Here is a 14,306-nt window from a genome sequence, read left to right on the forward strand (position 1 = left end):
AAAATGGATGGAAAACAGGACAGGAGTCTAGACAGATGACACCAATAGGTAAACTGCCACAGGTATTCAAAGGAACAGGAGACTCCTGGAGGAGGTGCATGCAGGGGCCCTTGATGGGATTTCGGTGCCCAAAGAAAGATCTTTTCAATCACCGTGCAAGTGGGACTATTTCTTGCTTCTATATTCTTGTTCTTACTGTGCTTCTGCCTGGAATGTGGGCAGTTTGTGAGCTTGAAGGAACCACTGCATCTATTTTTTAAGACCAACTCATGTTTCTTTGTGACTTTTTCTGACTAGTTTACTCCCTTCCACATAGGAGAATCTTTTTCTCCATCTTTAGCGCACGTATTGTTGCCCACATGGCTCCTTATGGCGCTCCTCAATTCCTCTGTGTATCCTGATCAGCCCGCAGCCTCCTTGACGGTTTGTACATTTGTATCACCACTGTGTGGCCACAGTTGGGGCTCAGTAAGGTCAAAATCATCAAATTAACCATATCCCCTTCCTTTCCATTTCTACACCTAACTAAAGGCTATATGTAGTTAATAAAAACTGGACATTGACTTTTTTATTTCAAGTAGTATGAAACACAAACTTTAGGAAAAACATTTTCTTCTATACCCTGAAACATCAGTGAAGGTGGAGGGAGAGATGGATTAGTATGTTAGTAATAACAACAAGATCTGCCACAATAGCCACTTACATTTTTAGCTGATGAATGATCCCGTGACTAACCCACATAGAAACATGCTACTCTTGGGATTACATTAGGGGAGGCACCATAATGACCACAGCTGATTGTAAGAACCAAACAAAATTATGTTAAACACTGGTGCTTGGGACCTCCTTCCATCAAAGTGGGTATTTACATAAGGCCAACTGACCTTATTATAATTATTAGCAATTGCCAGCATTCCTGTAAACACCCTTCGTGCAAGCATCATAAGCAGCTAACAAATGCCAGAAACTGTGAACACAGGTGTCACCTGACCCATCTGTAGAATGAGGAAGCATTTGGGGGAAGAAGGCAGCTGCTGCCTCTGAGCAGGCCACACTTGAGCCCTGGCCTGCTATGAAGGCTCCAGTTACAAAGCCAAATGCCTCCTCTCCTTCTCCATGGTAACTGCAGTTTGGGGTTTGAAAGAACATCTTTCGTGAGTCTGTTCATTTTCCACCTCTTACTATGTACCACGTATGAGATTGCTGCCTTCCTGGGAGCAGTACGTCATCCATCTGCTGAAGAATGTTGGGAAAGTGGGAAAGTTTCCCCTCGCTGTAGTGAACCAGTAAGTCATAAAGCTTTCCTTTGTCTACTGTTGTCACCAGTTTCAAACATTTGTTCCTAGGAGTGTTATTTTACCCTCAAGGGAGCAGCCTCTTCACCTCACAGGCAAGGTGGCAGCTGTTGGTAGAATTTTTGACACTAGATTATTTTAAGGCTTTTCAAGAGTGGGTGAAAACTCACTCTAGTGAAAAATTTCTTAAAAAAAAAAAAACTTTTAGAAATAAATCAGAATAACATCCGAGCCCTGCTAGCTCCTCTGAAACCAAAATTTTATGTGGTCCCCAGAAACATTTGCAAGATTCTATCCTGAAAACCACGTCAGGAGCCGTCCTTAACAGAGAATAAAAGGAATCATTTTCACATGCTGTTCAGCAGAGTGGCCTTTGACCAGTAGCAGAACAGCAAAAAAGATCGTTGTAATTACAGCTTCTGATTTCAGCAATTTCACTTTGAAAGGATAAAACAGAGAAGCTCAGTGGTATCTGTTATATAATTCCTATAATGTGTACTTAGTAGTAAATATCAGCTTGATTCTATAGCTTGTTGATATGGTCTTAAAGCAAATTAAAAAACAGTTTTCATCTCTACACATGACCGAGCACAGCATATTTCTCTGTCTTTTCCCACCATCACTGGCACTGCTTTGTATGATTCGAGCCAAGGTAAAGAAGAAGCTTGCAACTATCACTACTGTATCTACAAGGGAGTTCACAGTCAGCCCAGCCTCACATTGTCCATAGAAAGAGGGCAGTGCTATGACCCACCACTGATGGATGAGGAAATGAAGGCCCAAGGAAGATATGTGACAGCTGGTCCTAGAATATAGTTCTCATGGTCCTAAATTTAGCCCATCGAGTCATGACATCTCTTCTGGTTGGGGATTATGGTTTTAAAAATGATTGCTCATGCAGCAAATCGTTAGGATAAACAATCTAATAATTCATGATGAAGGAACTAGAAAACCAGGTTAGCAACAAGTGTATGACAGCTTGAATCTTCACCAGCTGTATTCCTTGGCCCCCAGCCAGGATGCCATCTGACCTTCAAGCTGGCCAAGCACATGGGTATTGCTTATCAGCACTCAGAACAAAAAATAAAATAAAATAAAATAAAAATCAAGCAGCGCTCATAGCTCTGTGGGTAGGGAGCTGGCCACACATACCAAGGCTGGCAGTTTTGAACCCAGCCTGGGCCTGCCAAACAACAATGACAACTGCAACAGAAAAATAGACGGGTGTTGTGGCAGGCGCCTATAGTCCCAGCTACTTGGGAGGCTGAGGCCAGAGAATCACTTAAGCCCAACAGTTGGGGGTTGCTGTGAGCTGTGATGCCATTGCACTGTACTGAGGGCAACATAGTGACACTCTGTCTCAAAAACAAAACAAAACAAAAAACCGAAAAACCACTGTGATATTTTAGAGAAACAAAATTTCTTTAGGGAGAGAACAAGGTAGAGAAAATAAAGATGCTGCATGTTTTGAAATAGACTTAAATTCTTTTTGGATATGGTTGTGAAAGTGAAAAGCATTAATACTATTAATCGAGTATGTGTTGAACACTTACCTGTGATACTAGCCCTGTATAAAGAGTCTGTAAAGAAGAAGAAAAGGTTGTTAAGTCAATGGTTTGCTATCTAGTTGAGGAGAACGCAAACACACAAGATGCAGGACCAACAGCTGGCAAACTTTGGCCTATGGGCCAAACCCAGCCCACCTTCCGTTTTTTTTGTGCAGACCATAGGCTAAGGATAGTTCACTTTTATTATTTTATTTTATTTTTTACTTTTTTGAGACAGATTCTCACTCTATCACCCGGGGTAGAGTACTGTGGCATCATAGCTCACACCAACTTCAAACTCTTAGGCTTGAGTAATCCCCTTGGCTTCAGCCTCCTGAGTAGCTAGGACACAGGTGCCCACCAAAATGCCCAGCTAGTTTTTCCATTGTTAGGAGAGATGGGGTCTCGCTTTTGCTCAGGCTGGTCTAGAACTCCTGAGCTCAAGCCATCCACTCACCTCGGCCTCCCAGAGTGTTAGGATGACAGGCGGGAGCCACAGTACCTGGCCAGATTACTCTTAAATGGTTGAAAAAAAAAATCAAGAGAAGACCAATATTTTATAACATATGAAAATGATATGAAATTTAAATTTCAATGTCCATAAATAAGATGTTATGAGAGCATAGCTACACTCACTAATTTACTATTATCGATGGCTGCGTTCATGCTACAGTGGGGGGTAGAGTTGAATAGTGGTGACAGACACCATATGGGCTGCAGAACTTCTGGTCCTTTACAGAAAAAGTTTGCTGACCCCCTGAGTTGGATAATACTCTCCCAATGCTAAGGGGGGTAATTTGGAGCCAGTTGAAGAACCAGGAGACTTCCAAAGAGGGAGGGATGACTCTGGGTGGGAATAAAGCTTCAAGGAGGATGTGGCTTCAATGGAGCTTAAAGAATAAAGACATGGAACTTCATGGTTAGGGGCAGGCAGATATGGCTTGTCTGTTTGGTTCCACCACTGAAAGTGATGAGACCTTAGTAAGTTCTTCAACTCTTCTGTATCTCAGTTTCCTCAACTGCTAAATGGAAATAACCATACCTATCTCCTAGGGCTATTGTAAAGCTCACAGCAAGCTACCGTATGCCAAGCAGTTAGCACACTGCCTGGTATAGAGCTGTGTCTCAGCAATGTTAGCTGTCAATAATAGTGATTATCAGCTCTCACACTTGGGTATCTGTGAAAGTCAACATTTCACCTAAAAATTAAAATTTGGGGAGGTTATCAACAAATATGCTTTTGAAATCTTATGAGATGAATTTGAGCAATTAAATTCTATCAAGTTGTTAAAAATGGTGTCATAAGGAATAATGACAGGAAAATGTTCCCATTGTGTGCTATGAAAAGAAAAATAAAACCACATTATGAATACTCCCTTCAGGGTAAGATATTATAGAGTACAAATGAGAAAAAAAAAAAAAGGATACTGCCTGCCTGTTGGCATTGTTCTTTTATAACCTACTATCATCTGTGTTCTCTTCAATTTTCTCATCTCTGAAATTCTTTTTTTTTTTTTTGAGACAGAGCCTCAAGCTGTCACTCTGAGTAGAGTGCCGTGGCATTACAGCTCACAGCAACCTCCAACTCCTGAGCTCAAGTGATTCTCCTGCCTCTGCCTCCCAAATAGCTGGGACTACAGACGCCCACCACAACGCCCAGCTATTTTTTGGTTGCAGCCATCATTGTTGTTTGGCAGGCCCAGGCTAGATTTGAACCCACCAGCTCAGGTGTATGTGGCTGGTGCCTTAGCTGCTTGAGCCACAGGCACCAAGCTCAGCTCAGAAATTCTATCTTTCCAGTGTATCTAGATTGGAAACTCTCTGAGAACCTGGTGAAGCTATTGACCCCTCTCCTTGATAAATGCACACTGCATGCACACACACTTTTGCATATAATCTTCGGGCTTAATGGATCCCTTGAAGCCCATCCTTGGTTTCCAGGTTAAGAACTCCTGCTCTAGTTGCTCACTCACACTTAGAAAACCCACAAGATGTCAATAACATGCCCCAGAATGCTAAATTACTAATTTATAAAGAAGGAATAATGTCAAGTGGACTAAAATCCTTACATTGGCTGATCAGCTCGTTATCTTGCTATACAAAAGCAGCACAGACAGCCAAAACACAATTAAAAGTGAATATGGAATCATAGCAAAAGGAATTCAAGAATTGGTCTTAATGGCTCTTGTCGCCAAGCTAGGATAGTCAGATGCACTTGGAGAGGTAACCCCTGCCAAGAAATCTGGAACAGCAAGTCCAGGGCCTCTCCTGTGGACAATTCTTGATGTTTGTACTGTCTGCTTGCAGACGCAGTGAAGGCTGAACTCCCTCTGTTATCACTCCTGCCAAAAAAAGGTGCAGATATGCTGATTTCCTGTCACTTCTATCGGGAAACGGCACCCATATGTAGATTTCAGTTTAGGGTGGGTTTCTTGTGCTGAGTTCTCATAGTTTCCTTATCAGAAGGGATTCTTGTCTTCAAATTTAGGAGGTGCCTACTGTCCCCACCTCTTCCCTACCTCTCATCCATACTGACTAGAGAAGGGAGCAAAGAATCCTGCCACCTCCTTCTTTTTTCATTCCCTTCCCCCCTGCCCTCCTTTCCTCTCCCTTCTCTTCCTTTCAAATATCTCTTACTGTGAAACAGTTTAAGACTTATAGGAAGTTTCAAGTGCCTTTCTTCCTTTCTCTCTCTCTCTTTTTTTTTTTTTTTTTTTGAGACAGAGTCTTACTACATCGCCCTCAGTAGAGTGCTTTGGCATCACAGCTCACAGCAACCTCAAACTCTTGGGCTCAAGCGATTCTCTTGCCTCAGCCTCCCAAGTAGCGGGGATGACAGGTGCCCCCCACAATGCTCAGCTATTTTTTTATTGCAGTTGTTGTTGTTTAGCTGGCCTGGGCTGGGTTTGAACCCTCCAATCTCGGGCGTATGTAGCTGGCACCATAACCACTGTGCTACGGGCGTCAGGCCTCTCTCTTTATTTTAAACGACTTTTTATTTTAAAATAGTTTAGATTTACAAGTTTTTAAAATACGAGTATAGAAGGTTGCCCTGGACATGTACACTTCACCTAGCTTCCCCCAGGGGAAATAACTCATATAACCACAGGACGGGTCAAAACGAGGAAGTAACAATGGTGTGATATCATTAACTCAGGCACAGACTTTAGTCATATTTTACTAGCTTTTACTCTTTGTGTGGGGGTATGTAGTTATGTAAAACTTAAGCACATGTGTAGATTGAGAAACCAACTTTATAATAAGGATATCATGAAGAAATTTTCTCATGTTGTTCCTTAATAGTCAGTGATTTTCTTTTCTTTTCTTTTTATTAGAGACAGTCTCACTATGTCACCCTCGGTAGAGTGCTGTGGCATCACAGCTCAAGCAACCTCAGACTCCTGGGCTTAGGTGATTCTCTTGCCTGAGCCTCCCGAGTAGTTGGGACTACAGGCGCCCGCCACAACGCCTGGCTATATTTTTGTTGCAGTTTGGCTGGGACCAGGTTTGAACCCTCCACCCTCGGTATATGGGGCCAACGCCCTACTCACTGAGCCACAGTCACTTCCCGATTTTGTTTACATACTCTACCCTCAGTGTAGAAATCTTATTCAGTAGACTTTTGTATTTCAAGCACCTGAAATTCTTTTTTTTTTTCAGACAGAGTCTCACTCTCACCCTAGGTAGAGCGCTATGGCATCATCATAGCTCACAGCAACCTCAAACTTTTAGGCTCAAAGCCCCTCTTGCCTCAGCCTCCCAAGTAACTGGGACTGTATAGGTGGCCGCCACAACATCAGGCTAGGGTCTCACTCTAGGGTCTCACTCTCACTCCTTGTATGGAACTCCTGAGCTCAAGTAATCCACCTGCCGTGGCCTCCCAGAGTGCTAAGATTACAGATGTGAGCCACTGCAGTGACATGACACCTGAAATCCTTATGCAAATAACCTCAGGGACAACAATTATGACCTCAACAACCTCCTCCCCTGGTAAAAACACATTTAGTACTATGAAGACCTCAATGGCAATTTTTAGACTCTAATTGTCTTGGGCTTTATTTCTGAATGTCAATAGTTCTTGTCATTTGGCAAATTTTAAAAAATGTATATTCTCACTATTGTGTAGAAACAGTCTAAAAGGCTTTTTGGAAAAGTTCAGATTTCTGACCACAGTTTCTTCGACTATAGTGCATAATAATAAAAAAAAAAATCTTATCAGTAAAATCTGTGAGATGTGTTAGTGCGTACCTTCACACGACCCTAACCTTGTTTCCTCTGGTCTCTGAAGTTTCTTATATAAATGTCCTTCATATCACTTTTTCACCTGAGTAGACAAATTCAGAGCCCATGTTCTCTTATGGCACACACCACCTGAGCTTTCACTCTTGGGAAATCTGCCTTTGGGGAGTTCAGCTTCCTGGTGAATCTTCTGAGCTGTATACTAGAGTTTGCCTCAGAGTTTGCATAAATTTACCTTTGCATGAGCATCCCCTAAGGTAGCCGGAAACTGAATGGTGACTGGAGCCAGCCCAATGAGCTCAATATTCTAAATAAATAAACGACAACATATGTGTACATTGAGTATAAATGCCATAAACGACTCCATGGGGCAACTGTTGGGAACACAAGCATCATTCAACCTGGGAGAACAGAACTGAAACCTTCTCAGGGGCTTTATTAATTCTCAGAGTAAAAACAATGGCAGTTGATCAAAGATTAGAAGATGCTTGTCCTATGGTTGGAGGAGGGGAAAGTAACTGACAATTGCTGGTGGGAATGTAAAATGATAAAGCCACTTTGGAAAACAGTTTGCCAGTTTACAGTTAAACATAAAACTAGGGGTGGCTCCTGTGGCTCAGTGAGTAGGGTGCTGGCCCCATATACCCAGGGGGTGGGTTCGAACCCAGCCCCAGCCAAACTGCAACAAAAAAGTAGCTGGGCGTTGTGGCGGGCGCCTGTCGTCCCAGCTACTCGGGAGGCTGAGGCAGGAGAATCGCGTAAGCCCAAGAGTTAGAGGTTGCTGTGAGCCGTGTGACGCCACGGCACTCACCCGAGGGCGGTACAGTGAGACTCTGTCTCCACAAAAAAAAAAAAAAAAAAAAGGGCGGCGCCTGTGGCTCAGCGGGTAGGGCGCCGGCCCCATATGCTGAGGGTGGCGGGTTCAAACCCAGCCCCGGCCAAACTGCAACAAAAAAATAGCTGGGCGTTGTGGTGGGCGCCTGTAGTCCCAGCTACTCGGGAGGCTGAGGCAGGAGAATCACCTAAGCCCAAGAGTTGGGGGTTGCTGTGAGCTGTGATGCCATGGCACTCTACCTCTGTGTCTAAAATTAAAAACAAACAAACAAACAAACAAAAAACAGGAGACTCGCGACCCGGAGCAGCTCGGAGCCGGTGAATAATAGCTCTTCAAGTCTGCAATAAAAAATGGCCTCCAATAAAACTACATTGCAAAAAATGGGAAAGAAGCAGAATGGAAAGAGTAAAAAGGCTGAAGAGGCAGAGCCTGAAGAATTTGTGGTGGAAAAAGTTCTGGGTCGACGAGTAGTAAATGGGAAGGTGGAGTATTTCCTGAAGTGGAAGGGATTTACAGATGCTGATAATACTTGGGAACCTGAAGAAAATTTAGATTGTCCAGAGTTAATTGAAGCATTTCTTTTTTTTTTTTTTTTTTTTTTGTGGTTTTTTTTTTTGGCTGGGGCTGGGTTTGAACCCGCCACCTCCGGCATATGGGACCAGCGCCCCACTCCTTGAGCCACAGGTGCTGCCCAATTGAAGCATTTCTTAATTCTCAAAAAGCTGGTAAAGAAAAGGATGGTACAAAAAGAAAATCTTTATCTGACAGTGAATCAGATGATAGCAAATCAAAGAAGAAAAGAGATGCTGCTGACAAACCAAGAGGCTTTGCCAGAGGTCTTGATCCTGAGAGAATAATTGGTGCCACAGACAGCAGTGGAGAATTAAGGTTTCTTATGAAGTGGAAAGATTCAGATGAGGCAGATTTGGTGCTGGCAAAAGAGGCAAACATGAAGTGTCCTCAAATTGTTATTGCTTTTTATGAAGAGAGACTAACTTGGCATTCTTGTCCAGAAGATGAAGCTCAATAATTGTTTGCATTGCTTTTTATATATATTTATATATATAAAAAATCTGGGTCTTGAGAGTGTGAAGAAATAACTACATTCTAACACATCAAGTTTGATACGTTCATTTTGAAAGTAGTACTGGGAGAGTCGTTGGGGGGCTTGCATCAATAGCACTGGTTACTTTGAACAAATGAAAGCTTTCTCTAGTTGCTTCCTTTATCAGAAAAAAAAAAAAACACTTGATACCATGGTATATTATTTCTTCTGCATTAGAAAACAGCTTTTCTAAATACTAAGGGAAATTTCCATAGCCATTATTCAGTAAGAACTTGTGTTTAACTCTTTGCCTAAGGACCATTCTGGGTTTTTTTTTTTAAATTTGTTTCTGTATGTGTATACGCGACATTCATATGTAAATGATTTTCTTTGTTTTTAAACATTCACCAAAACAAAAATCACAGGTAAGCCCAGGTGTCTGCAATACCATCATTCTGAGCAATGTAATAATAGAAAATTTTCCTGAAGCCATAATGTTTCAAATTAAATAGTTGATTCTTAATTCGACAGTTTAAATGGATAATTTAAAAACAGCCATGTCAGAATCTGTATATATAGTCATATAAATGCAAAATTGTGTTTACAAAATTTCTAAAAGGAAAAGCTTTATCATAACCAATAACCTACATGAGGAAACTAGACAAATCCTGGTGTGTTCTAATGAGGTAAATGAATAAGACTTAGTTAAATGGTCATTAAAGATTCTTGTGGTAATCCATTCCTACACTTGGCTTACAGAAACCTAATCAGATGGTTGAACCATGTTGGCAGCTTCATACCTTTTTACATAAATGTGTGAACAAACTCTGTAATCTAAAACTACTGACGTGCATGTTTTTTCCTTACCGCAACTCATTCCTTACATGTAGACTCAAACTTTTCAGTATTTGGGTTACTGGTTGAGCAGAAGCCATAAAAAAAGTCATAATCAGAATGTTATCTAATTGTATATTGTTTACTTTTATTGTAAATAATAGTGAACAGTGGTCAATAAATAGTTTTATATTCCTTTAAAAAAAACAGAAAACTCCTGGCAACTCCAATCTCAGTTATCCGAGGGAAATGGAAAATCTGACCACACAAAGATTTGCATGAGACTGTTCATAGCAGTATTATTCATAATTACCAAAAGCTGGGAACAACCTAAATGTCCATTCATTGGTAAGTGGATACATAAAATGGGGTATCCATACTATGGAATACCACTCAGAGATAAAAAAGAAACTAGTGAAAGATGCTAGGTCATGAATGAACCTCAGAAACATTATGCTCAGTAAAATCAGTTAAGGGCAACAAGAGACCACATATTATATAATTCCATTTGCATGGAACATCTGGAAAAGGCAAATTTACGGAGACAAAAAGTGATTAGTGATTGCCTGGGGCTAGGGGTGGAACTAGGGATGAGGGCATAAGGAATGGTATTGGGAGTATGAAAATGTTCTAAAACTGATTTATAGAGATCATCGTACCAATTGGTAATGTTACAAAAATAAGTGAATTGTATACTTGAAATGGAAAATATACCTCAATAATGCTGTTTTTTTTTTTTTGTAAGTAATGTACATATTTCTGGAAGGCAGAAACATCAGCAGTGGGAAAGTCCTCCAAGGGCTCTTGTAAACCCTGCACTTAAGGGATTTTTCAAACCTCAACCAATAACTTTCTGGACATCAGTTACGTTCACAGCATTTCTCTCTTTAGAAGATGTTCTTCCAGGGCGGCACCTGTGGCTCAGTGAGTAGGGTGCCGGCCCCACATACTGAGGGAGGTGGGTTCAAACCCAGCCCCTGCCAAATTGCAACAAATAAATAGCCGGGCGTTGTGGCGGGTGCCTGTAGTCCCAGCTACTCAGGAGGCTGAGGCAAGAGAATCACCTAAGTCCAGGAGTTGGAGGTTGCTGTGAGCTGTGTGAGGCCACGGCACTCTACCAAAGGTGATAAAAAGTGAGACTCTGTCTCTACAAAAAAAAAAAAGAAGAAGAAAAAGATGTTCTTCTTAAAAAAAAAAAAAGAAGACAAAGAAGAAGATAGTTTGGGTCTAGAAAAGGTTTATAATTTTGGCTGGTACTCGAGTGAAAGGGCCAGCACTTCTGTCTCCTAGTGTACCCTCTGCTTCTCTGAACTCTGAATGGGAAGAGCCAATTCTGCAGACTCCTCCAGGAAAATCTTACTGGGAACAAGACAGGTTTATTTTAATCCAGTGTCGAGTAAATCTGGCCCAAGATGTGAGGAAGAGCCGAGCAGCAGCCTTGAAGTAAGAGCACCTGGAGACGCAGGGGAGGGAAGAAGCTGGCTTGGGAGGAGCCCCGGGTGTGTGGTGGGCACCCAGGCCTACAGAGGACCTCACATTGTGATGAATGTTGCCCACCTTACCCAGGGACTTGTGCTACTTTCAGCAGTGTAGACCAGGAGAGGAGCCCAGGAAGGGGAGACACACCCGTGATGCCCACCCAGGGTTCAGAAGAGGACAGCTTGGAATTTGTATAGTGTGAATTCAGTTACATACTTTGGGTTCACATAGAATCACTTATCAGCTGGGTTCTTGAACAAATTACTTAACCTCTCTGTATCCGTTTTACATTCCTATGTCTATTTCATAGAATAAATCTAGAACTCCTGGCTTCAAGTGATCCCCCTACCTTGGCCTCCCAAGGATTACAGGTGTGAGCCACCATGCCTGCCCATATTTCATGGTATACGTATGCTGTATTTCTACCCTAAAATATAGTGACTTAAAACAACAGTTCTATAGGTTGGCTGTGGTTCTGTTCTTACGAAAGAGTGGCTGCGTCCAACTCCAAGCGAGCTGGGTTTCTCACACGGTGTGGTTTTTTTAATTTATCAATTTGGTCTGGGATTCTAAAATGGCAGCTAGCTTTGAAGAGAAGTATCATTGTGCAATAACTTATCAAACATTTTCTCAGCTCATGTTTGCTGATGTGCTACTGGCCAAAGAGAATCACCTGGGCAATTGGTAATCAAGGCAGGGGGCCACTACACGAGGATGTGAACGCTGGGAGGCCCCATTCATCTGGGGCCCATTAGCACAATGGTCTACCACACTTTCTAAGCCTCAGTTTTTTCATCTGTGAAATGGGGATGATAGTAGTAGTTTATTAGACTTCTTATGGAGAATAAATGAGGTCATGTATATAAAGCACCTGTCATAATGTAATCAATGACTGCTTTTTATCATTATCACTAATATCAGTGTTTTATTTTGACTGTTGTACTTTATCCTCAGCATTTAACAGAGGGAGCGGAAAAACCAGAGGGTCTGACCTAATCTAGAAAGTCCGGAAAAGATTGTCTTGAGATGACATTTGAGCAGAGCTCTGACAGATAAAATTTAGTAGGCTAATGGGATTAGCAGGGAAGAGCATTCCAGGTGAGAGAACAGTGTGTGCAAGGGCCATGAGGTTGGGAGGAGTATGCGGTAACTGTCAATCACGAAAACAGATTGTGATATAACGTCAGCACTGCAAACCTAGGGATAGTCCCAGGACATTATGAGCAGACCCACATTTAACATTTGTAAGGTCCAGATCAAAAGTTTAAAAGGAGGCCAATAGGCTGTATGCCTAAGTATTTAAAAATTATAACTAACAAGCTATCAATAAAATATGCTGTATCCTCCTGTCTCATCAGATAATCAGATATAGTTCACCCCCTTTGGCTTTCCAACTCCAGCTCCACGCTGTACCACAAAATTTAGGTACAAATGCATGCTGACCCCCCAGATGGCAGATCCAAGCTTCTCCCTGGCAGCAAAGGGCCATTGCCTGGCCACCCTTTGGCACCCATAGGGGTGCATCACTGACCAGTTGTGCGGCCCACTTTCAGGATATACCCAGGATATGCCCTGGGATGTTTAAGGAGGGCATGCTAGGGTCTTAGGTACCTAGAGTATGGTCCAGAAGGGAGGGCACAGGCTCTGGGCAGGCACACCCTCTGGTTCATGGGCTATTTGTCCCGTAAGGAGAGGTCAATCCAAAGAAGGCTCAGAGGGGAGCCCCCTAAAAAACACAAGGCCTTAGGCAGGGCCCCTCAAACCCAGAACAATACTGTTTATAGGTTATGGGAACCCAGAGAAAGTGACTAAGGCCAGGGAAAGGAAGGTGGGGTCAGGGAAGGCTTCCTGGAGGAGGAAATGCCTGGGCTCAAATACTCCTGCAGAGGAAGCATCTGTTCCAAAATTGAAGCATATGACACAGTAAATCTAATGTTCTTTGAAATCAAATGCAAAGGATAACAAACAGGTGGCAGATGTTTTACCTTTGGTTAAGAAGGCTTCTCTTTTAATTCTTCTGTTTGACAAGATTATGAAATTCTGATGACTGTCATTTCAATAGAGATGTCTTACTCTGCCCAACTGCAGTTTAGTTGAGAGCAGTTAGAGACCCACGCCTTCACGTTCAGGTTGTTACCATGAAGGTGAGAAAGAATTTCTTAATGTAAGGGTTTAACTAGGAAAACCGTTTAATGGCCCACATTAGATTTAAGGGCCTTAAGGTAGATTTAAGGTAGTCCTTGGTGGTGTGGGATACCCATTTGCTAAGGCAGGTGGGAGAGAATGTGGTTGAGAGAGCACAGGTTGAAATGCAGAGGTGTGAGCATCAGCACTTCTCACGAAATGCTGACCAAGGGCAGCGAGGCAGCCATGCACCGTCCCTCTTTTCATCCCCAAGGTCAAGATGGCCATGCTTAATATTAATATTTAAGGACTATTACTATTCCTTATTAATATTTAAGGACTATTACTATTATATTAATATTTAAGGACTAAATACTTGACAGATTGAAGGATTTGTTCTAATATTTATTTATTTGTTTTCCTGGGAAAATGACAACTGTGCATTTGTTTGTGGAAGTTGAAACATAAGCTATGGTAGAAAGATTAAAAGCGCTATGGAGAGCCGAGTAACCTTGTATTTTTAAATATATCTGTCTCCGTCATTTGGCCCAGGGGAAATTAGCAATGTCAGGAATGGACTACTAATTGCCAGGAACAGAAGAAAGACTGGGAGAGAGTCCTGTGGGGTAGGGTGTGGAGGCAAAGGCATGTGACCCCTCAGCTGACAGTCTCCTGGCAGCTTAGTCTAAGAGCCTTTGCAAGAAAAGAACAGGATCTCAGGCAATATCCTCCTAATTCCTCTTGCCCCATTCAAGTCCCACCACAAAAGGGACTACATAAAGATAGATGGGGCCAAACATTTGAAATGGAGACCGATAAGAGAGGAAAAAAGTAAATTCCAGGCTGGGTGCAGTGGCTCATGCTTGTACCCTAGCACTCTGGGAGGCCGAGGTGGGAGGCTCTCTGGT

The 14,306-nt window shown here is 42.3% G+C and overlaps 1 protein-coding gene across 1 annotated transcript; it reads left to right on the forward strand.

Annotated features, from left to right (window-relative positions):
• The first annotated feature begins 8,266 nt into the window (after positions 1–8,266).
• LOC128596070 (chromobox protein homolog 3-like) lies at positions 8,267–8,971 on the forward strand. The gene is made up of 2 exons (XM_053605430.1): positions 8,267–8,478; positions 8,601–8,971. Exons 1-2 carry the CDS (start codon positions 8,267–8,269, stop codon positions 8,944–8,946), a joined length of 558 nt encoding a protein of 185 aa, XP_053461405.1. The 3' UTR covers positions 8,947–8,971.
• Positions 8,972–14,306: the final 5,335 nt, after the last annotated feature.

The sequence above is a fragment of the Nycticebus coucang genome, chromosome 10, assembly GCF_027406575.1.
Source record: "Nycticebus coucang isolate mNycCou1 chromosome 10, mNycCou1.pri, whole genome shotgun sequence".
In the NCBI taxonomy this organism is placed as follows: Eukaryota; Metazoa; Chordata; class Mammalia; order Primates; family Lorisidae; genus Nycticebus; species Nycticebus coucang.

Excerpts from the sequence above, each read along its gene's own strand:
- LOC128596070 (XM_053605430.1), top strand. The coding sequence starts at position 8,267 with ATGGCCTCCAATAAAACTACATTGCAAAAAATGGGAAAGAAGCAGAAT. Across the intron at positions 8,479-8,600 it reads GAAAATTTAGATTGTCCAGA|GTGCTGCCCAATTGAAGCAT; the intron begins GTTAATTGAAGC and ends CTTGAGCCACAG.